The sequence below is a fragment of the Austrofundulus limnaeus genome, unplaced genomic scaffold, assembly GCF_001266775.1.
Source record: "Austrofundulus limnaeus strain Quisiro unplaced genomic scaffold, Austrofundulus_limnaeus-1.0 Scaffold57, whole genome shotgun sequence".
Classification (NCBI taxonomy): domain Eukaryota; kingdom Metazoa; phylum Chordata; class Actinopteri; order Cyprinodontiformes; family Rivulidae; genus Austrofundulus; species Austrofundulus limnaeus.
The window spans coordinates 1,329,197-1,355,142 of NW_013952459.1; the positions used below are offsets into that span (position 1 = coordinate 1,329,197).

The window sequence follows — 25,946 nt, forward strand, 5'->3', positions numbered from 1 at the left end:
TTGTTGTGCTCATTTTTAGACGTCCTATTTTGCAAATGCTGCCTTCCTGAAATTTGGTATGCTTGTTTGTCTTTGTGTCTATGGTGTATAATGGTGTGATTGTGATGCTGTATTTCTGAGTGTTTTATGTGCTGCACAACAGGAACCTGCTGTAAAACAGCAATTATGCTGAGTCAGGCTTGAATTTTAGTAATCTGTTCCTGTTAAATCAATAAATCAAAATCAAATCAAATCAAAAAAAGGAAGGCAGATTTTTCAAAGGGACGTTAACATTTTCATTATTTGTTTTAGTCCAATAAAGCCTGTAGCCTTAAAGTCAAATTGTTTATGTTCAGGGACCGCCATGGTGCTTTTCACTGTCGTATATTCCCTGGACCAAAGGCTCTTTTCTTTTTCCTTTTTTTTTTCTCCTTCACACGACTTAAAATCAATAGCAATGAGGAGGGTTACTGCAAAAGAGGAGAGGTCCTTTAGAGTGGCATTGTACTTTTAGCCCATTGTAGCTGCATTAACAGCAGTCATCGGTTTCCCAAATTTATGCTTCACAGCAATTTTAGGGTCAGCTAATGGCTAAATGTGTTTTCTAAAATACTAGCTTTATTCTAGTAAACTTTTTCAGGTTGCTTTGTTTAAATCCAATTTATTCTGCTAGGGTTAGGTGTACAAAACACATTTGAGGTTTAGGCAACACCATAATTTATTTATATTTATGTGCTAAGACTTGCTGGTCAGGGAAAAACTGAGGTGAGATTTGAAATTCAAACTTTTTTATTGAATAACAGAAATGTGTTATTTTCTCTCTTTTTACCTGGAAGTTAAACTTTTGAATCTGAGTGGCCACATGTGGCGCAGTTGGAGTGTTGCCCTGCTGGAGGTTTGAGTGCTCATTTGCCACTAGTGGGGTTAAAAACAAAATAAGCTGTTAATAGCAAACATGGACACAATTTCCAGCTGAATAAATCAAGTGGAATGACTGTTCTGTGTCATTATCAGGGTAATAAAGTTCATGTTCATGGTCCATTAGTTGGGCTGGATCTAGCCCATAGAAAACAATGAGAAACTTTCTATGGATAAACTGTGGGTGATATATTTTTTTTTTTTTTTTTTTTTTTTTTTTTTACTGAAGGTGATTTTAATGTCCAGGGTTTCATTACCCCCTACTGACTTCACAACATATTCAAAATGTCCCCTATGAGGAGTTAGAACAAACCAGTCTTACTGCTGGAGACTCTTTCATGCACTGTTGGACTCAATTCATATCACGTTGTTTTCCACCAAGGCTGTTAGGATTATTAATAAACAATGGCAGTGAGATGCYGCTTGGCAACCTATCACAAACGCCTGGTAGAGGAAAGAGACCCAAGCAGCTGCTTGTTTTATTCTTCTTCTTTTATCCACCCCTGTCCCTTACATTGCACTTGTCTGGTGGAGAAGGATGCTTGCTCTGCTTTCTTAGAAAGGTTATAACCCTGTCAGAGATCAAAGAAAGGAAAAAAAATGTGCCGCATGGCAGCGTCCCTGTGTTTGCTAAAGGTTTTAGTACAGAATTTTGCCACACTGTGAGCTGGAGATGTGCTCTGGCTGCAGCTGCCTTATGTGCATCTAGTGCCGTGTGTCCCACTTCAAAGGAGGGACGAATGGACTGTGAGTAAAAGCTGCAAGTCACTGGATTGGCCCTGAATTGCCTGAACTTAACTGCAATATCAGCAGTGCAAAAAATAAAAAATAAAATAAAATAAAAAAATAAGTGGAAAGGCATGATCACCTTTTTTCCCCCTTTTTCCTCAGTTTAACTTGCTCAGCCCCTTACGTTGACATCRGGGCCAGGTGGATAGGGAGGAAGCTGAAGGAGAGGGGGCAGTGAGCTCGATTTATCAGTAATTATGGACTGCTATTTTCTCTGTCTCCCATCCATGTCTGCCCTGGGAAGCAGTAGCCATTCTTTAATCTTGACACCCAGTGATCATGTAACACAGGGAAGTGCCTATTAGAGGTGGAGAGAAATTGGAAGGGGCCTCTCTCTTGATCCTCTTTTAAGGGAGTTGGGGTGACAGAAAGACAGAGTATGGGAATACATGAGTGGGGGCTGACATTAGATGAAGGCAGAGGGAGTGAGGACAATTACAGAACTGGCTTTCAAAACTCCAGAGGTTTGCGAGAGAATGGAGGTTAAGTGGGGAAACTCAACATCTTTCTCCTTTTTCCCTGAATATAAAAGAGGAAGTCTTGCCAAAGGACATGTGAATAATTTGACTTTTGAGATGAACTAAAACAAGTGTAATATTGTGAAATTTAGTTGTAAAGCAGATCTTTTTGTGGTTCCCTGTGGGCTTGAATTGCACAGAGTCGAATGCAATCAAGACAATGCAGAGGGTAATTAGACTTTGCTTTGGGATGATTGCACATCGGATACTACAAGTCAGGTGACAGAGATGCTAGGCAAGCCGAATGCTGCCGTTAAAACTCTCTCTTTTACTTTGACAGCAAAACAATCTTTTTAAGACAAAGTCTGTTTTCCCATCTAGACCCAGGAACCCAGATAGAATAAATTCATTTTTTTATGTGTCTGGATAACAGTACATCAAACCATTCACAATTTGATCTTTTCTGAAACACTTGAATGGCTGATACACTCGCTGCCTTCCATCAAAATGCAGCGGAAATGGAAATACACATTGACTGAGTCTCTTAACATGAATAATTTGTTGTCTCAATTGAGTGCAGCACTGCCAGTGCTGTGCCAGTTTGGCGCCGCACTCCATTAACACTCCTCTCTTCGTATTGGAGTAACATGAAAACACGCCAAGWATATTTTGATCCACCTTAAATGGTTTTCTTTAGACTATAAGGACAGACTCAGACATACGGGATAATAGCGCAAGTGTATGAACTATGAAAAAATCACTGAATCACAGATTAGCACACAGTGGGCCTATTTGTTACGCTGAGATGCAATTTTAGCACCCCCACCCCCCACCCCCAACAAAATCTGACAAGCATGTCTGAGCCAGACAGGGAAATGATTTGTGTTTGACTCAGATTTGTGTTTAAATCAAACTGCTGACAATGCACTGACTGTGAGAAGAGARGATACACAATGTGCACAGTAAACGCTGAGGTATCTCATGCATGATTTAATCAGCCACTGTAAATAGTGAGTTATTGTGAGCATATTCCACTGTGTGCTAATTCATATCTAATGAATTATAGATGTAGCACCATAAATATGGGGAGTTTTGCAAGTTGGTGGAATTGAACTTACACGTACTTTGGATTTTTTCTTTTAAGAGGGGATAGTCCAAATTGTTTGAAGTGGGTTTCTTGTTGTAGCTTTTTGAAATGTTGTATTACTTCGGAGAAAACAAGATGAGTTCTGACCAGCATTCAGGTGCTGCATTTTTTGCAGCAAATGCACTTTTTTCTTCTTGTTTTTAACATTTTTTACAGAACCCTGCTTTTTAAAAGTCTTAAATCCTTCCCTATATATTAGTATAAATAATACATTAAAGGGGACATATCATGCAAAATCCACTTTCAAATACATTTAATTGTGTACTTGGAGTCTCTAAGAGTGCAGAAAAGTAGTCTCTCTAGGTGCCGTAGACATCTTTCTATTCTGTTTGAGTCATATTTTTCAACCTGTTCAGTTTTCTCTATTTTCTATGATGTTTTCTGAACTGTTATATCACAGTTTTTGTGGTGCAACTGACTAATAAGGGTTGAACTTACCAACTACTATTTTGTCGTCTTCATTCTCCTCTGGCTTTGGATCAGACTCTGGCTCCAACATGTAAGGCTGGATGAACAAGTCTTACCTTGTTGACATCTATTTAAAACAAGTTTCTGCGCTATTATATGTAGTCATAAACCCCTCTATCAAATGAGAATGGACCCATCTGGAAGCTGGTGTGGTACAGAATGTGAAGTGCCCTGTTCGCATTTATAGAGACAGCCTTCAAACAAGTTGATCTGAGACACGCCTCAGAAAAGGGGCGAAAGAGGGGCTTGTGGAGTGTGCACCAGGAGATGCACTCTCTTTAACATCCTGTAGGGGGTGTGCTAGGAGGTTTTCACTAATCAGGCATTTATCAAAATTGTTGCCTGGTATTAGTATTTAGATCGTATGATTTGGTTCAGGCTATATTTCATTGTTTAGYCAGCCTGATTAGAAAACACCATGGCTGCCAGTGGTGGAGAAACTGCTTATTTGGGTAAAGGTAATCATGTATTAGTCATACTTATTTTCAATAAAACAACAATATAAAGTTCTAAAATAATTAGGTCATTTGTCTAAACAGTCTGATGAAGAAAAWGTGTTCCAACTGTGTTTGTAGTTTTAGTTAGCAGCTTTTGAAATTCATGTATCCCCTGAGATGCATTGCCAGATTAGGGGTAGAAATTTAGTCAATGTGCATTGTTCAAAATGTTGCTTCAAACTGAAAGAGATGTTAATAATTGTGACAGTGCCAGTTATTATCATGTACAACTATTACAATTAAAACAGCATAGCTGTATTTTGCTTTAAAAATGTGGAAATATTTTTGTTAGGGCCTAAAAAGATGAATTTTTTGCAACATATTTTCCACTCTTGCCTGTTTTAGGGATAAGGAGGAATTCAGACCAAAGCATTGCAGTTCTAAATCTCACATAGACCCCCAGCTAAATGATTTAAATATTAAAACAAATTATTTAATATTCTGATATCCCCTTTAATGCAAATATATTTGTTTTATGCCATTCTTTTTTTGTTAATATTATTTTATATTTTTTAAACAACTATGCCTCAACGTCACAGCTCACATATTTGTTTATTTATGATGGTAGCCAGACTAGGAATCTGTGGTACCTTTTTAACTATAGCACATAGCTAATGCATTTCAAGAATTTTTTTTCCTGTATGCCTGCTTTTTTAAGCATAGGGAAACATATAAATATATACACAATGTGTTTGTCATGTTTGACATAGGGCTGTGCGGTATATGCAGTAGACGGCAGAAACGGTATGAAGTTGGCCTACGGTAGAAATTAATACTCTACCATCCTATCGTCATTACGTCATCGCACCTGTGTCAGCAGGGCTGCGAGTGCAAAGACAACTGAGCAGGAGTTCGAAATATAATGAAGAAATTCTAGCGTTTTAAAACACATATAGAGAGGATAAATCCTCAAAATGTCCTCCACCCGCTGTAGAAAAGTTACGTTACATCGCGGGATCATTTCCTCCCTCCCACTGCACGTCGAGCAGAGTGAAGCTTTAACAAATGTAGTTTTTCACATCCAATTGTCGGAGAAAAATAAAGTTTTTTATGTATTGTTACCCACAGAGATTATAAAAAAAAGACGTGGACATTCGTTCAATCGTAAAGCCATCTTGCTAATGTAAAGTTGGCTTCTGCTCTGATGATGAAGATGATGATGATGAGCGCGCAGCAGAGCAGCAGCTGATAATTTCAGCAGGCAGAAGCTCATTGTATGGCAGGCAGATGTYAAAGCAAAAATGTCGGGTTTAATTAAGATTGCAGTTTTCTGCAAAAAAATGCTCTAAAAATTACATTATCTCAACTTTTTATTATAATTTTCTACCGAGATAAATACCGTTACTGTGAAGGGGTTCAATTTATACTGTGATATGAATTTGAGGTCATACCGCCTAGCCCTAGTTTGAAAAACAGAAAAAAAAATGGTTGAATGATAAGGGACAAATATGAGCACATCCTTATACATACACACAGTTATTTGAAAAAGTACACTCTTGTATTATCCCAATAGACCTCATCGTTGCCTCACCAATGGAGCCGGTGTTGTTAGCTGTAATGATGGAGAGGCCAGTGCAGGTGAGGCTGACTTTAGCAGAATCCTCTCTGGTGCTTTTGTACACTCAGCACGCTGACAAGACACCAATGTAGGGCAGGAAAGAAGCAACAGAGCAGATTCACAAGCTGAGGGGTAAAAATGCMGAGGCAGTACTCTTTAACTGATCTTCAATAGAGCCTATTTTGTAGGATCAGTGCTTGTGCATATATACCACATTAGAAAAGGAAAACCCTACTGACCTCAGATTAAGTTCTGTCGCTGTGTTATGGAGTTTAGGCAAGAGTCTACAAAGTGTGCTTTTTCTTTGATGTTCTTTTGTTCAAGCGATTCATCATAGCAGTCTTTTATCACCATAATTGAGCTTAGAGATGGTGTAATTGAGGGGGCTACTTCATTTTTAATTCTTTCACCTCTAGGCTGTTCTTACTTTCATTGCTTCTACTAAACCACACCTTTAAGCTGCTATTTTTTTCACTCCCACTTTCTCCTGTTGTCAGTTTAAAATTCAGAAGGCAACCTTGACTTTATTTCCTCATCCAGTTAAAATGCAGCAGGCCTAAAACCTCCCTTATTTCTTTCACCAGGAGAGTGACAATCAGTGCGTTCCTGTTTAACCTTTTGAACCAACCAGACTCTGTGGGACTTTTCAGACCTGCTTCTAACATGCACCTTGTCAATCCAATCTCAGGTAGACAGCTCTAAGTGCATTTACACCCAGTTTTAAAACATGTCCCCTCTTGCATCCCAAATGACMATTTGAGCTTGAATGTTTTACCTGCTTTATATGCAAAGAAAAAGCAGTTTATGTCACACATTAGCTATCAGCTGAGGAACAAACAGGACACCTRCAGGGCCACTAATGTTTCTGCAAAATTACTAATAGATTCAATGACCTGACCTGTATCATTACCCAGACACRAACACACCTCAGATTGGGCTTTGTTGCATTTATTGTCTAAATATTTCAGACCCTCATTTACATAACAGTAAATGTGAAAATATTGAACATAAAATAAATCATTAGAGGTCCTACAGAGCCCAGTGTCAATGTGAAGTTGCTGATGGACACTTCCAACTCCTTTATGTGCAAACAGCTCATTGGCAGGCATACAATTTTTATTTTTGTTGTGTGTGAGTGTTTTTATTGTACACAAACTGTGTGTAAGTGGGTACACACGTAACTTTCTGTTAAAAAGCTTGGATTTATGTGGTTTTATTGACKTAAAGCTTTTATTTGATGCTGTTTTTATTACTGAGAACCGTCCTAATGCATCTCAGTAATCCAGGTAAAAAATCAAAAAGAAAAAAWTTGTATAGGTCTTCTGGACGGGTTCTTCTCTAATGAAACATTTCGTCTCTCCTCCAAGAGACTTCTTCAGTCTGAGAGTTTCAGGCAAAATTCAGGCTTTTAGGCACTGCTTCCATGTGACTGATACTCACATCACATGGCTATTTTTGACACCTAATTAACACCTATTGTTAACAGGGGGTGGAGTGAAACTGGCAATAGCCGCACTGTAGGAGGGGGACAACTGAAAACGGAGGCCTCCACCTCTGTTTAATGATGGACGGTCTTTCTTCACAAAAATGGCTTCTTTTACTCCTCTCTCAAACCAACGTTCCTCTCTATCAAGAATGAGAACATCCTCATCTCTGAAAGAGTGACCGCTGGCCTGTAAATGAGTGAAAACTGCAGAGTTCTGGCCATTAGATGTAGCTCGTCTGTGTTGGGACATTCTTTTGAACAGTGGCTGCTTTGTTTCCCTGATGTATAACTGGTCGCAGTCCTCCTGGCACTTAACAGCATATACAACATTGCTCTGTTTGTGCCGGGGAACCAGATCTTTGGGGTGAACCAGCCTTTGCCGTAATGTGTTTTGGGGTTTGAAAGCCACTGKGACATCATGTTTAGAAAATAAACGTCTCAGTTTCTCCGAAACACCCGCAACATACGGAATAACCACTGGTTTKGGTCTGGGTTTGGGGTCTTCATTTTCACCTGAAGGTTGCATGGAATCCTGTCTGTGTTTCCTGTCTGCTTTCTTACTGAGAACCACGAAAGCTTACAACTTCCAAAAAAAATATTGAGGCAGGTGAAACATAATACACAATTCTAATAGTTGGCAGTTGCAGTGAAGGCTGCAACGTCATTATTTCTACAAAATCTGCTTAAAAAGTACACACTTACACACAAACACAAAGTTTTTAAATTCTCCACAGTTTTACATTCCCAAGTGCAGCATAATGGCTTTCACCATGATGCTCCACTTGAYATATATTTAAACTTTATTAGAGATTCTATTGGGATTATTTWRACATAATGGACACAGCCACAGACAAGAAAATAGAAAAAGAACAGAAGAAATGTGAAGGAAGAGGTTAAAATGAAAGAAAGGAGATAATAGTAAAAGAGAAAGAAGCACTGAGAGAAGACAAGACAACACTTTGAAGTCTGCCATTACACCAGCAAAAGAAAGGAAACGAAAAAAAAGAAAAACAGCAATAAACAACATGTGCGTATATCCTAACAATTGTAGCCTCACTGAAAAGTATGTATAATTTAAAAAAAAGTGTTTAGTGGCATTTGGTTTTAGTCTGGTCCTCAAGTGCCCCAGCCCACCTTTGAATATTGCATAAACAAATGCACATTCATCAAAATGTGCTCACATCTGTTTTAACACCAATCACTTGTAATCAAATCATGTTAACATGAGGTCTGAACATTTTCAGTGTGTATCCAAAGTCAAATCCATTATTTTTAGTTAAATTGCTMACAAAATATTCACTGAAGTGAAATCATCTATCAAATACTCAATTTGACCTTTCTGACAATGATAGTTGCTTGTCTTTGTGACAAAAGTGCTTTGAATTTGCATCCAAATTTAATCATTTACACTCTGCTTGCAGCTTTGCATCCATCTCCACACCCACTGCWTCTTGTGTGAATTACTCATGATCTTGTCATTGAAACAAGAGGGAAATCAAGGATTTCATAGAGAAATATTTGTCAAATATGTTGACATGAAGCATTAACATTTAGAAGACAAAACACACTGTGAGGTGACATCTTTACTAATTTTATATCACATTTTTTGTCACTTCTCAGTTTCGAATGACATGAATTATATTTGTTTCTGTAACACATTGTATATCAAAGTTAACACCGAACATTTTTGTAGAATTTACGTTTCTCTATGAAAAGTATGAATAGCCTTTTTTTACTACTATATGTTGCTGTTTTCCCATCTTAGTCAAAAAAGTGTCWTAACTCCTAATTTTGTACCTAATATATTCTTTAAACTTCTTTTTTTTTCACACAAAGTGTGCTGTGATGTGACTGGCATTTAATTTTAGAATCCAAAGTTTGGCAGTATCAAAAAAATATTTMCATTGTGATTATTTTAAGGAGTTCTTCACAAAAACAATTGAGTGAATATAAAAGTTTGACTCTCAACTAGTCAGGCCTTTGAGAATTGCTTTGAAAACAGAATATTTTATGATGAAAATTTACAATTATATGATTAAATTCAGTCTACATCAGGTAAAGTTAAAATTACATGTTGTGTTAAAATGGACTTATAATAATAATTTAAGGCAAATATTTATTTTTATACTGGTTGGCACATTGAGATTTATATACATATATAGACTTTTATTTAATGAATATTTTGAACACAATACACCAAACACAGAAAGGGTAACTTCTATCTAAAACACCTTGTTAAAATTTAAATTGTAAAGAGGTATTTTGCTTGGTTTTTTTAATGCAAACATTTGAAGACGGCCCTAAAAAATCACCCCTGTTGCTCGGAGGCTCGTAGTGGGAGATTGGAAGAATTGGTTTGTGAATTATTCAGTAACTAAGGGAATGCGCTTATTGGCAATCATGCATTGAGGTTTCAGTCTGTGCATWTGAGAACAGATGAGATGAATTTGTGTAGAAAGATGAACATTTTACAAAGCTTACATCTAACTTAGCCTCAGCCAGGCACAAGCAAGAATAACATACCAAAAAAAAGGATGTAACAGTCCTATAGGCTTGTGGCAAAAGCCTGTGAGCTACGGCATAAAGCGAGGGCAGCGAGGGGAGGTATATAGCGACAGTGAAATAATTTTTAAGGCAAGGGGTCAAGAGCACTCTATTTTTCAAGTTAGCATAGGAAACAAGAACACGTTGGCTGCAATAACCCATTTCAAGGGCACACTTTTGCAAATGATAACCTCCCAGGAAGAGTAGGCAAAATGTAGTTCAGCAAAAAAAAAGTTTCCCCTCACAAAATGTGCTCAGTTCTTTTTGCCACATAAGGCTTGAAAATGTCAGAACAAGGGCTGATGTGAACTATAGATATGAATCCTTTAGACAACTTTTTTTCTTTTCTTTTTTTACTTTGTGTCTCATTTAAAATAGATCTGCACAAGCCACATTTGAAGGTTTTGAAAAAAAAACTCAATGAATGATAATTAATTTCGTGAGGTCAAAACAAATACAATAATGTAATTAATAAAGCTAAATGGTAATATATAGCACTTCATTTGCAATTAGACAGTGACAGAATCTGGAGGTAAATTTTCTGTCTCGTTTGTGTCTTTTTACTGCGGTTGAACATATTTCAGTCCCCACTTTATAGATGAGTAGCTCACTTGTACTTGTATCCATTAAAATGATCACAAGTGTGGAGGTCAATGTACATTTTGGTCATTCATTTATTATTATTTTTTTTCCTGTTAAAAGCAGAGATTGAAAAATAAAATCATGTTTTTTTCTATTTTCATTTTGATAATGGGATGAAAAATGTTTTATTTAATAACTAGCTATCCAGGCAGCTGCAATAAATAATCATTTGCTAACTAGTTTTACATTTCTTTAACAGGTGTCAGCTAATAGTTTATATACCACTAACGATTCAAACTGTTTCCTGGAGCTTTTGGTGCTTTTAGCACATTAAGACTTTCTCTAAGAAGTCCATTGTTATCGGATCAATACATTTAGATTCTCAAAGKTTGAATTAATTCTCTGAGGGAGGTTGAGTTGGGCACTGCAAAAACCATTTGTTAGAGTCTGATATCTTGCAAAGTACAGTCACAAAGCATAAACATAATACAGAACAGCTTAGCTTTGCAATGCTTAATCTGCATTGAATTGAGCTGGGAGAACTTTTTTTTTAATTTCCACCATCTGCTCTGCGTCTCTGCAGATTTTGCTGATTTATGGAACACACAGAGCCTGTGCTTGTTCCTTTTCTTTCCCTCCATTTCACAAATATGGGGCTTTTGAATGAGAAACAATAGGATCAGTGACCACTGCCATAACACCCCGATCCTTCTGTCGCAGAAGAGCCAGGTGGTCGGTCAGAGAGGGAACTCTTGCCAGAGTCGTGCGATTATCAGTTCGTCAAAGGATGAAAAGGAAGTGAGCATCAAAATGAGATGAAAATGAGGTCAGTATTTTCAGAAATGGCATTGCATCAGAAGTTAGGGAGCTAATGAGGATTGGAAAATAGTAAACAGAACTTACTGCAGCTGGAAAAATAATTTAAAATAAACTAGTTTTGCATAATGTGTGTGGACTAGTCTCTTGAGAGAACATCAGCTGCTATGTATCTGATGTATATGCTTTGTCCGAGAGAAACCACTTTAACATTAAGTGAAAAAATAAATAAATTCAAATCATTCTGAAAATTTTACATCATCATTAACACACAAAAAATACTGTCAAATCACTTTCTTTTTAATGTTTTTTTATTGACGCGTATTCTTGTGCAGTAGGAAATGCTAGCTCTAGATGGGCGTGATGACTTTGGGTTAAAAAAAGAACATATTGTGTTGCGCGAGCTGCATATTGTGAAAACACTGGTGAAATCCAGCATGAGAAAACAAGTGCCATGTGTTTTCCCACCAGAGTGCTCACACATTGAAACCAGATAAAAAAAACAAAAATAAAAAATCACACTTTCACCTTGATAACACGATACTTCGTTGCATATGTCTTCCTAAAATATTACGCAGTTATGTAAACCGTCTGCAGACTCACTGTATCCTTCTTCGCACCCTCTGTGGCACTGATAGTGTGATTTTGAATACAAATGTAACAGACACAAGCATGTATGACTGATCAGTCACAAAACAGAGAGAGAGAAAAGAAAAGAGGATGTGCTGCTTAATTCTGCTGGTAATTACATGAAAACAATTTGTAAATGAGGTCTGCATTTGCCGAGGCTTTACTTAACTGAATGCGTGGATTACTGTAAACGCCCCAAAACAAAAGCTTGCATTACCTCGCAGAGTTCTGCGAGCACTCTCCAGGATAAACACGTTTCGTCTCCCCCAGAGATATGCTTGTCCACGCTCGCCTCTGACACAGACCTTTTGGGTCTTGTCAGTTGAAACCGTACAGCTGAWAACATCACTTGACATTTACATGCGTGAGCAAGGAGGAGCAGCAGTGCGAATGGTTTCATTTACATCCACCCAGCAAATTCTATTCAAGATCCGTTTCATGTCAGAGGAGAGGTCTTTGGGTAATTTTTACAGTACCAGTAAAAATAGAAAATATGGAAATTCACTCAGTGTTTTTGCATTTAAATACTTAAGTAAAACTTTAAAATAGGCAGTGGACAGTTAAGTGTGGAAGATTGTGTGCCTTTGCACTGGTCACTCTAAAGTAAAAAAAAAAAAAAACTGTGAGCGATGAAAGCGAAGTTCAGCCCAGCGAGGTAATTCCAAGGAAAGCAGTAGGTGGTTTCTCATCAATAAAACCACATAGTAATTAGAGAAAGCASTTGAAAGCCAATTTGCAAGTTGACAAATGATCAATCTTCATCTTTCACGCAGCCACAGTAGCCAGCAGCGGCAGCGGTAGACGTGGTGACGAATGGCTGGCCAGTGCTACGCTGCATCTCATTCTTTTTGGTGCAGCACCGTCATGCTGGCTGAAGAGCTTTTGTTTTTTTCCTATCAGCTCAAAACACCTTGAGYGCAGGACCAAATCACTACAACTACCTTTTCATATTTATTACTTATGAAACATAAAGTTCACTGCCGATAATTAGTTTTGCCWTACAATTTGCAATGTCATTGGAAAGGTTCAGAAAGTAGATTAAAAAAAATAATTTGCCCTCATCACAATGTTAWTTTCCCTTACTGAAAAAATATTTTCAATTTACTTCCATTTTTGTTTCATGCTAAATGTAAATGTCCTTTAATTAGCCAGCAAGAATAATCCATTTGAGTTACACACAATTAATGTTAGACTTGAACTATCAAGTCTTCACTTTCTCTGAAACCTTATTAATTAGTTTGCTTTATGACATAGACAACTCCTATTTAGAACCATCTCATAAACCACCCCCGCATTGCTTCTGTTCAACTGGGCAGCTATTAAATCAACCCCAGAGCGCTCTCCTTGCACCGCTTCACATGACAGATGCAACCGACTCCCATCTGCCGCTGCTCTCCCGGCGTTTCATCGATTCTTCCACAACCAKAATAGGTTTGGATACAATAATTCAGAAGGCAGGTAAATTGGAATAACTCTAACCATTAGTGAATTAGTTTGCTCTTTAAAATCAGCCATTGATCCCCAAGCCGAGCTGATTGGTTGCTGACCAACCAGAGAATTTAATTAACAGGCAGARCGTTGCTTGCTCAGCCATGTTTTCTGAAGGTCAGGGTGCCACTGCAGCCCTTTTCTTTTTTTAAGGAAGAAGCAGCATAGCCCAGGCAAGATAGGCATGTATGTCCTCCCATTCTTATTTTGCTCTTAAGCATTGGCACTAGGCAGACCATTACCAAGCATGTCTAGACATGACTGTAACCTGAGTAAAAAAAAAAAGTAATTCTCCAAACTCTGATGGCTTGGCATATTTAGATGCAACCCCACTCTTCCCTCAATCTGTCAGTCCTCTCCATGAATCTGGCATGTAGCGCACAAAAACCCTTTACTCCCCTTGAGGTCACGTTAATATAAAGTATGTCAAAATAACCCGAAGGAGGACAAAAATTCATTTTGAGTCTGCCAGCCATCCATAACATTACGTCAAAAGGTTTTGCTTCAGTACGTGCATTATACCAGTATCACTGGGATATAAATTCACTCTGAGGCAGCTGTGCTGATAACAGTTCAGAGAGAACGCCATCTGCTTATATCCAGACAGTTCCTTCAACAAATAATGTTGAGCATAAATAATACATACAGATGACCAGGTTCCATAAATTAACATTGGGAAGATGGTATGGAAATAAATATTCCAATTCCCCGCAGACTACCTGTGCCTATGCAAAATGCTTCAGTCCTTCCTGGACTGCTGCTTCCCCAGGATTTAGAATACAAATAAGGAGAACAAGCCTCTCCATTCTTATGAACTTTATAGAATAAAGAGGGACACTTAGGCCCCCAGACAGGAGAGAGAGGAATTGATTGGCAAAGCAAGTGACAAGACCAGAATGGAGATTGAATCCCGTTGAAAGAAGCAGAATGGAGGAGGAGTTGCAGCATGAATAAGGCTGTTTAAAAAGAGGATGGAGAAAACAAGCCTCCCTTGTCCTGCCTGGTGATTTCCTGAAGCAGACATCCTCCCCTTTTTACCCTGCTCATTCAAGGGTAAATGTGATCCACTCTCCGAGTCTTCCTATCCTTTTTTTCCTAATTTGCTCAAAAAATGACATTTTTACACCACTAACTCTTACAGACTCGTGAAAAAAAATTGATGACTGTAACAAAGCAAAGTGTAAAATGTATGTAATATTTGGAATCAGCATGTTGTATGATTTCATCCTTCTATTGGTCAGTGTTGTATTGTGATTTTATGGTTAGAACACAAAATATTGGAATATAAAAATAAAAAAAATGTCTAACAATTTAAAGAGCAAATAAGGGAAACATATAATGGCTCGTTGAAAGAAACCTTACTAGACACATCTTTAGTGACATGACATATTATATATTATTTGTAGTTATATACAAGTATTATAAAACAAGCCATTAAAATGTATTTTAAGCTTAAAATTAAACTATGCATATCTTCTCTTTTAAGACCATTACAATTATTTAGCTGATTAAATTACAACATCAATACAAACTAACCCTAACACTTACACCCATATGGTACATTTTAAATGGCCAGCGTACCCAAAGGAAACCCAATCTTTTTGTGACCTTCCTAAAATGATTTCCTAACATTTATTCATCATGTTTTCCAGAAAATACAAATTAAAACCATACGTTTTAGTATTTTTTTCCTGAATAAAAGGAAGTTAGAAATCAGTAACTTAATCCTCATGGCATCAGTACTAACCATTATTTAAACATACATGCCTATATTCAATAAAAATGAATTAAATTGAATTATACTCAACACTTGATTTAAATAAAGCCACAAATAAGCAGAAATGAAAGAAAATATTTTGAAGATGACTTCCTACTATTTCAACATCATAATTATCATCCTATCAACTTATTTTGCCAAAACACTTAATTAAACTGCTTGTAACTTATTGAAATTCAATAGACTCTAATGTGAATAATTGTAATTTTAAAATTGCAAACTTAACCATTGGATAAAATAGTATTTGCTGCAGTCAGTCATATTTATTGTACTTCTTTTCTTACATCATTACTTTTAATGTTTTTTTGTCTTCAAATAAACTGTTAAAGATCTCCCTTGTGCCTTTTATTTTTAGAGTAATCCTTCTGCCTCATAGGGCTCTTTGTGTCTGTTAGCCACCCTGACTGATATCACGAAAAACAAGCAAACCTATAAGTGTTGCCACCATCAATCTTACTATGTCACTGGTGTTTTGCCTGAAAGATCTTTTGGGGCTGTGCTCGCCCCTTCTCTAAGGGGCTCCTCTGTTTGATGACTGGTGCCCTCAGCTGAACTGCCTGTCTCGGTCATCATGTTACCAGTAACATTGTTGCAGGCATCTTTCCTCCTGGAAGTAACGCTGGCACCAGGTCTGTATGAGCAAAAGTTAACCACACATAAAAAGTTGGTAATAGATGCAAACCAGTTAAATTTAAGCACCTTTTGTCTCCCCTGATCAACAATCGTGTGCTGTTGTAAGACACTCTGGCTTTTCTAATTCAGCTTCATCCTTATTTACTGTTCATTGACCATTTTTGACTGAATGAACTCTGTAGATTACCAGCATTAGGTTGTTGTATTACATTTTAATTGTATTTCTATTTTTATGTATTTTATAAAAAAAAGTGTCCATCAATGTAGTGTTGGTTGTTAGCACACAAAGCAATTACACTGCCTTATTAAAAAACACACAAAGTCACATTGTGAACCATCTTTAACTTTAATTATAGCACTCATTACCCACTTTGTGTCGATAGGATTACACAACATCATATCATTTATTTCCAAAAAGCTGCAATGACATTTCACCTCAAACTGTTGTTTTGATATCGAGAACTTTAGTTGGACTGTGATATAAAATATTCTCAAGCACATCCAAAAATAAGTTTAGTTAACTCCTGCACTCAGCGTTGGACAAGTGATGTCTAATGTGCATTGATTTCAACATTTGAACCTGATGAATCATTTATTTTCATTTAGTTTCAGAGGGTTGTTTCAATAGTCATCTATTTTTGTTGCTCAAGAAATAAGAACATGGCCGTTGCTTCAATTGGGGTTAAACAATTGTTTACAGTGGCAGAATTTCAACTTTTTAAATGGAAGGCTCTTTCTTATTTGCTTGGATAAATTCAGGTAGTGACTTTATATAGCTGAGAGGCATATATATCACACTTCTTTATTCTTTCAGTATAGTGGATATCAGAAAAGAGCAGGGCACATGGTATCTCTTTAATGCAGCTCTCCTCACTGGATGCGACATTGGCTCTTGTATCTCTTTAGGAGGCCTTGAATATTAAAGCGCACAGGTCGTATTTCAGGTTGGCTTTTTCACCAAGAAGTGCCAAATGTGGTCATAACTCTTCAAAACTGCAGTTTTGATGTGAATTAAATCTACTATGTACACCAACACCCAACCTCTGCATTACTGTATATGAAATGGCCCTAACCAAATGTCTAAGGTAGTTTTTGTAGTTAAGTTTAATATTGTCTAACATCATAATGTTGTTAATTTTCTAACCTAAAGCCCTCTCCGATTCTTTTAAATTACATTTCAAGTCATCTGCGTGCAAAGCATGGTAATTAAAATAATTTTTGGAGGTATAAATTTAACTGGTCTCTTATGCTTAAGCTGAGACTGAACCTTACCGTTTCTTTTAACCTGCTCTCTGGAACCTGATGGAACAGTAATCAACAGTTTCCTATAGTTGTTAAATAAAAATGACATACTGAACTTAATATCATTTTCTAAAACAATTTACCATCATTCAGCCTCAGCAGTTTGTGTGGTAAATTTCCTTTCAATGACTCAGCATGTTTTGCCTTTAAACATACAGCCAGTACAATCCTGCAAAAATAAAAAAATAAAAAAATAAAAAACAGTATATTTTTGCAAAGCAAGAGCTCAAAATAGCTTTCATTTTTGAACTGAAAAAACCTTTTTGAGTGGATGAAAAAAGAAGAAAGAAAGGAATAGAATAGGAATGTTTTTGATTTCCAATGCCAAGCCATTTCTGTGCTGCTTGTTCACTGCACCACATGGTTCCAACCCCAAAAATACTCCATCATCCCACTTGTTATGGACAATGCTTTTCACCAAAGTGCATTGATTCAGACAGGAGGTAGTGTCCTTTTTTCCTTTTTTTCATGCACTCTTACAGTGCATGTAATGCACTAATTTTGATCAATATGTCACGCTTATAACATTTTGGCAAAGGTTATATAAAATGTTGTCATGTTTTACTCACAATACAATAGTTTCTTCACAACTACTTTGCTTGWACAATGTTTTAAACAACCTCCCCCCAAAGAAAATAAAACATGAAAAACATATTTAATCTCAAAATGTCCAATGGGGTTCTTAACTGTAGATAATTATTATAATTATTATGTTTACCCAGAACATCTTTTGTTTAGCAATGTGATAATACTCATGACTCACAAAACAATCTCCAACCCACCCTACCACTGCAAAAAAAAAATAAACTAAAATAAAATAAAATATGGCCTAACTTTCATTGCTGCAGTACAAGACAAACACTATTATTGGCTAATGAACAGAGTGTGCCACTGGAAGTAAGCACACAATGTAGGATTTACTCTCAACACATGTCAAGAACACATCAACGTGAGGTTGCAGGGATTCACACAGTAAATGTGCCAAAGGTTGTGGAGATAACTAAACCTCTGGCTCAACTCCAAGTGATTTTTATGGTGCTAGAGCAATCAGGAGCAAATAATAACTGTAGTGTTAAGGTGCAGCATGTTCTGATGACAGGGTCTTCGGTAATATCTAAAAGTACTCTCTTGGCAAGTAAATTGGAAGCCATTACTGCATAAACTGCGATTTGAATATAAAATCAATGACTTCAACTTTTTCCTCTATGCGAATGCAATCAGACACTGCCATTTTTTGAAGCCGCTGGCAACTTTAAGTACATAGTGTATTTTTTTAGATACTTTTTATGAACATAGAAATTATTTAAATACTTTTTACAAAAATAATTTCATTGTTCTCTTTATGAACAGGTAATAAGTGCATCATAARGAGGCTGGAAGGATACTCACTAAAATGTCAAGTCAAGTAGTCATCTGGTCAAACCACAGTTATGTGTGTTATTGATATATGTATTGTTTTATTTTGCACCTACTTATATACAATTGTCAATGATGATTTTCAGTACAGTTCATAAAACATCAGTTAATGTAATAAAAAATAAAACATGTTAATAATGTGTTTTTATATAATGTAATGGTAGTTGTAGTGGTTTAATATAGTGTTTTTTGATATTGTGTATGTTTGAATATTGATTTTAAGATTAAAAATAAGTAAGGGGTCTGAGGTGTAGGAGAACAAAGACGAGAACTTTGTGCAAAAGATAAATGTTGAACAACATGCATTCTGCCTTTTTCACACTAAAAATAATGCAAATTATAAAATTTATGTAGTTAGTGATTCAGGAAATTATTGTCTGCCCAACTAATATTTATTCTTAGGATCTACTATTTGTTAATTTTTTCATTTAATTTACCCATTATTATTATTATTATTATTATTATTGTAGTTTTACAAATAAATAGATAAATAAAAGTTCCTTGTTTTTTGATTAGAGGAAAAATGCAAAAAAAAATAAAAATAAAAAATAAAAAAATTAAAATAAAACAATTGTAGCGTATCAGTGTTAGTGTGCTAGGGCCTTTTTCACACTTCAGACTTCTAAGGGCTCATTTATAATGCATTTTTTTTTACAACTGCAGTTTTTTATTGATTATTTAGAAATCTCTGAGAGGTCTGGCACCAAATTATTTATCAGATATTTTACTGCCCCATGTTCACTCCTTTCCTGCTCCGTGGGATCCTTGAATACATTGTGCTTTGTTCTCCCAASGTATCAAGTTGCAATATGAAGGCAACAGGGTTTTTGAAGCGAGCCTACCAGATTTTGTAATGACCTGCCTAAGGAGATCAAAACTGGAACCTCTGTTTCTACCTTTGTTGAACATTTTAACAGATTTTTTTCTTCTTTGTAATCTTGATTTTATTTGGCATTTATGACTTTAGATGGTGTTTTGTTTGTCTCTGTGTGTGCCTGCATGTGTTTTCTTTCTACAAAGTACTTCACATATTATATTTTTCCTAAACACATCTACATGCAATATGTTTAATAGTAAATTTAAAACACTTTATTTGCTATTTTTATTATGTATTAAGCAAAAATCCCACAACAAAACACGTTTTCACATTTTTTTGTTGGTTTTCTTTTAGCAAATATAAAAGCTCTTGTTTAGTTCTTAGTGTACTAACACAATATTTTACTCAAATTAAATATTTTTATGTGACTTTTTGCAATCTGTAAATGACCCTGGTTTGGTTCCTCCTCAACATGATCGCACACTTACTTTTTAGACAGAGTTTATAYTATAAGTGCTGACAAGGGTATCACAAAATATGTGATAACCTTGTCAGTAACACAAATGTGGGTATTTTTCTGGTGATGGTCAAAGGTTTCTGGCAGATATTTTGCAAGATATTCACAAAAACACAATAAGAAACTTGATCTTTCCGGGTTGTGTGATAGGATCAAAAATAGTATTATAAAATCACATTGTTGCATTTACAGTCAGGCTTTACATKTTAAATCAATATAGATGCTTCAACAATATCAAGACTGAAGCACATTTATTTTCTGAATGGAGACCAAACCATATGGGTAAATATCTTTTCTCATTGGAAAGTGTCTTTTTGCACCTTTCCTAAGTGGTTTTATTAAGCATCTGTTACCATCTYACTATCTTCCATTCACTGGTAGAAACCAAAAGAATGTGCCAAAAGATAGAAACATGGTTAATTCACTCATGTGACAAGTTTAGCTTTTCTTGTAAAATGTTTTAATGGGGAAAAAAATGCCAGATGGGTTTGTTTATTAACCAGCCTGAAGTGTCAGGTTGTTATTGGAAACACTTAATATTATTTTTTTACACAATGGTTTGAAAACTGATCTATATTGAGGCAGCACATCTAATATAATCAGTCTCATGCTCATGTTTGTTCTATCTGTTACACTTATGCATTTTATTAAAAAAAGCTCAGCATACAGTTAAAAGGCTAAATTCTCCTGAGGGAAAGAATATGGCTTGTCRCTTTTCATGCCTGTTTTATACTAAGATCTTTTTTTTTTTTTTTAGCTGAGCAAAACCAGTTATAGCTGCTTTGACCAAACCTCATAAATTAAATGAATGTTTTTAGAAAATTTCCTAAAGGTTTCCTGGTTATCCATATGCTGATTCGTGTGATGTTTTTGAAACAAAGAAACAAAGTTGACTTCAAATAATTAGTGTCAACATTTTAAACAAGTATTTTGTTCTGTTTCAGCTGCTACCACACTMAACTTTAGGTTTAAAGGTACAACCATTTTTGTCTTCACTAAGGTCCTTTGGTTGTGGCAACCATCTTGAATGGGATTGACTTCAAAGTTAAGCAGTTGTAGATACCCAATGACTGTTTTCTTAAATCTGTCCTCTGGCACATGGGACCTTTTCCTAACAGATTCAGATTTAAACTTCCAAACATTGGCAAAAARCAGACAACAATGAAGTGGTTGGCTTACACCAGATAAGTTTATTGCAACTCCAATGTCTGAAATTCAACTTTAAGAATCAATATTTYGATGATTTATACGCATACTGAGTCTCATACTTAAAAAAAGTAAAATTATAAATTCATCTTGTGAAACTGACGCATTAATTTTAACAGCAATATGATAAAAGAATGTGGGGGAGGGGGGCGTTACCTTATCAGTATGCCATCAGTTTATCATGTATTTAACTGAAAGATTAAGCTCATCAATTTTTTCTCGCTCTTTTATGATGTGTTATTCTCTAATAAACCGTGAAGAGAGAAGCACTTTATGCATACAGTAGCACTTGATAGCACACTGTTGTTTCATGGCCAGGGGGCAGAAATCTAAAATGCTCTAACTGATAAAAAAATCTTTTTATCGGTGACATAGAAGTGCCAGCTGGGTATTTTTCTTCACAGTGAAACACGAGGAAATGTATCATTTTAATGACAAAATGTCAAAATTGAGTATTTGCCTTTATTTTTTCATTGAACAGAATGTGGCTCTTACAAATAGTAATCTATTCTTTGTGCGAGTTGCCCAAATCAGGCATGAATAAGTTCAACCACAATGTCAGTAGATAAAAGTTTCCCCCAGCTGTAATTGACACCATTGCGTATAGGGAGAGAGTGTTCTTCCACATTAGTGGCTATAGAGTGTCATAACACATCATCAGGCAGCCTTCTAACCTTGTCAGGGCTTATCATGACATGAATTACAAACAGACAGCCAGATAGCTGAGGGTGTACCTCACACTGATCTGCAAAAGAAAAGCTCTCTTTGTTTGCGGAGGCACAATCTGTGCCGTTTTCTGAAAACTCCTGGGAGAGAGAGAACGAGAGAGAGAGAGAGAGAAAGTGATGAATATAATAAAATACTTGTCACAGTAAAGTGACAGTGTCAAGGGTCTGAGCTTCTTTGTCCTGTACATGACAAATTAACCCAACTCTGACTTTCTTGTTTTGCTAAAATTATCTGTCATATAACAGCTGTCTTTTTGTGCATCTTTACCCTTTCCCCCCTCTTTTCCCCCTCCTTTTCTTTCTCATCAGGTCTCCACATAATGGAGCGAGAATGAACAGAGAGCGGCTTAAGAAAAAGCATGAACTGGAGGTTTATTGAGGTCATCTGCTTCCTGTTTATATGGGACCATATAACAGTTCAGTCTTCCCGCCAGGACCTGTTGGCTGCTGAGCAACATGTCGCCAAGCAGTATGACTGGCTCATCTCGGACCGCGGACCTTTCCACCACTCTCGGAGCTATCTGTCCTTTGTGGAAAGATTCCGCCAAGGATTTACGACCAGATATAAAATTTATAGGTGAGTTCACTTTTAGCTTGTGTTGCTTGATGTCTTCTCATGCTTTTTGGGGAGAGTGTGGATTCTAATGGATTTTCTATTTTCAGATATTAAGTTGCAAAAAGCTGAACTGTGTATGGTTTTAACCTCACACACACACACACACACACGCACGCACGCACGCACACACACACACACACACACACACACCTAAATGTGGATGCAGTGTGTCTCAATGGATTATTTGCAGTTCATTAGCAATAAAATAAAAAAAGTCATTGCCTTCCTTTACTGTTTATCTTGACTTTGGTAATCCTAATCTTCTGCTGCATTAAAATAATACAAAAATAAAATAAAAAAACACCAAGTACACTTTATAAACAATAAAATCTACTGTTCAGATTTTGAATATGTTGAATTACATACTGTTTAATGAATCAATCGTGTTTATTTAATGTGACTTGTTTTTGAAAACAGCCAGCTGACCAATTTTTCAAGATATTTTAATTGCCAAAGTAAAAGCAACAGGTGTAATGAGTGACATCAAACAAGCTAAGYTTTTTTTCTTAATGAACCATCACAGCATCCCCTAACTGGAATGCTTCTACAAAAAAATACATCAATGATTTTACTGCAAACTGTTTGAAAAAAMCTTTTTTGGATCAGTTTTCCTGCTTTGAAATAACTAACTTTGCATGATTGTGACAGAGACTAATGGCATTTTTAATAAGATATATTGTCTAATCATTACAAGACAAAGTTAATCTGTTCAGGATTAGCCCTTCTGTCCTTGGAATACACATCTTCATCTATGCACTTATGCTCAAAGGGGGACTGTTTCAAAAATATATCATGTGAATTTGTTCTTCAATGACACCTTTAGACATTACCTATCATTAAATTTACAATCTAAATTTGTGACTTGGACATATGACTGTCAGCAAAATAATAAAATGGAAGAATTAATTGTTCACGGCCTCCATAATCTCTAATGTCATAACAGCTATGTAGACAGACTAGTACAGACAAATGTCTGAGAAAAAAAAAGGTTGATGGTTTAGAGACAAAAATAAAAGTGCAGTCAACAGGTATATATAATACAAAAAAAGAAAGAAAAAGAAAATAAAATGTTGTATGACAATATTACAAACATGTATTATTGTATCCCAGGACTGAAACAGGAACAAGACAAGACTTGAGGAGTCGGGACTTAACACGAACATCTGACAAATGCTGATAGAAAACAAGGGGATTGTTGGGAGTGGTGATAACTAAATGAGAACATCTGGAAGAAACTAAGGTGATGAGGAAACCATAGTTATGAGAAAAAAACATGGCACCGAAGAAAACGAGACAAGGAAGATGGGCAAAATCTACTAAACAAATGGCAACATGGCATAAATGACACATGAAATGAAAGCAAACTGCACACTTCTTACTGTTCTAATCTTGTATCCTACATGTTCTCAAAAGTCTTAGTTCTGGAATTCAGAGCCAGAAGGATGAACTTGAAAGGAATTGTTTGCAATGAGGATCCAAATCAGGTGCAGGAAGCTGGTCCAGTACTCAGCCTTGAATGTTTATTCCCACACAATTCGCTGTGGTCCATCCCATCCAAGTGGACAAAATGACATCCATCAAAACTTATTACAATGTTTTTATAGAACATGGTCACATTCCGGATATGGTGTCATAATAAACAAAAGAGTAGTCTTGAAACAGTTCCACATTGCTGAAATGTTAAACATTAGGTTTTTATACTGTTGGAATAAAGCACATGTTGTAGTTTCTCTTATTGTTTGAAGTAAAATTTTGCAATCAATCACAAAGTATAAAATACATAACTGTATCTAAAATGTTGTTAATCAACCACAAAACATCCAACAAACTAAAAATGTAGAACATAGTCTTTTCAGCTCTGATAACTGACTTCCCAAGTGAATGTAACTGCACAAGTCATAATAAGTTGTTTCTTAAATATCATATACATTCATTTATTTAAATTCAAATGTGTAAAATGTGTGCAAACCATCCATCTATTCATGCATCCATTTTCTTCCACTTATCTGGGATTGGGTCACGGGGTCAGCAGCCTAAGCAGAGAGACCCAGACTTCCCTCTCCCCAGCCATTTGGGCCAGCTCCTCTGGGGGAATCCCAAGGCATTCCCAGGTCAGCTGAGAAACATAGTCCCTCCACCATGTCCTGGTTCTTTCTCTGGGTCTCCTCCCAGTTGGACATGCCTGGAACACCTCACCAGGGAGGCATCCAGGAGGCATCCCAACCAGATGCCCCAGCCACCTCACCTGGCTCCTCTCGATGTGGAGGAGCAGCGGCTCTACTCTGAGTCCCTCCCGGATGATCAAACTTCTCAYCCTGTCTCTATGGGAGAGCCCAGATACCCTGTGGAGGAAACATATTTCGGCCGCTTGTATCCGCAAGCTCATTATTTCGCTCACTACCCAAAGCTCACATGTACACATGTAAACTGGTTGAGCAAACTCCCATGCACCCACCAGRACCCTGCTGAGGGTGGAGGGCTGGTCCAATGYTCCATRACCAGGACAAAATCCACACTGCTTTTTCTGAATCCAAGGTTCAGCTATCCGACATACCCTCCTCTCCAGGACCCTGAATTGACCTTACCAGGGARCTTCAGAAGTGTGATCCCCCTGAAGTTGGAACACACTCTAAASTCTCCCTTTTTAAATAGGGGGACCCCACCCCGGTTTGCTAATCCAGGGGAACGGGCCCTGATTTTCTTGCAATATTGTCGAGTCGCATCAACCAACRCATTCAGAGCCTTTAGGAACTTTGGGCGAATCTCATCCATCCCCGGCGCCTTACCACCGAGGAACTTTTTTAACCACCTTGATGACCTCAGCACTAGAGATTGAACAGCCCAAACCAGGGTCCCCAGGCTCTGCTTCCACATTGGAAGACGTGCTGGTGGGATTGAGGAGGTCTTAAAAGTTTTCTGCCCACCGGATTCAGAAACCGACTAAAAGCCCCTTTCCCTTGGAACAATGTACTCTGATACCCTTTCATCCTTCTGCAGTCTAACTCTGAATTACAGAAAGGCAGAAGCAAAGTAAGACTGTCATTTACCACATGCGTTAACAGTACTTTTGCAGAGTTTGTTCCCATTCTTCCCTCCATCTTTCTTGGTAACTTGCCACAGCCCTCGGTCCCCACTGGCTTTCATGCCTTGATACTGTCGTATGAATAGTAAACAATGCATTTGCATATTGTGTAACTTGACAAAGGAGGATGTTTCACAGAGGCAAGAGTCTCAGAGGCAAATCTTCAGAAGCTGCCTTTCACCAACACTGTACAGCTCTTGAGTTCTTTGTGTGATGCTGCAGTGATTTATCAAAACAGAGCATGTGTTTTTCTGTTAGGTGCTGCTGGGATTTTTCCTGGGCTGAGTTGTCTTCAGTCGTGCCTTACACTTAACAAACCATTAGTGACATCAAATTCAGCCTTCAATGTTTGATACATTATTCCTTGTAAGAACTACATAGTTATATCATGGACAGAGAAGGAACATTTTGTTATTTCTTCTTGTTAAAAAATAAACCAGCGAATGATCTGCACATCTAGTAAGCAATAAATAAATAAATAAATAAATAAAT

General features: G+C 36.8%; 1 protein-coding gene across 2 annotated transcripts in view; it reads left to right on the top strand.

Annotated features, from left to right (window-relative positions):
* Positions 1-25,946, top strand: part of brinp1 (bone morphogenetic protein/retinoic acid inducible neural-specific 1) — a gene marked incomplete in the record, with an annotated part of 117,023 nt that overhangs the window by 17,612 nt on the left and 73,465 nt on the right. For both annotated transcript variants that reach the window (XM_014009384.1, XM_014009385.1), the window contains 1 exon segment: positions 22,066-22,333. In XM_014009384.1, coding sequence (XP_013864838.1) covers positions 22,116-22,333 — 218 coding nt within the window.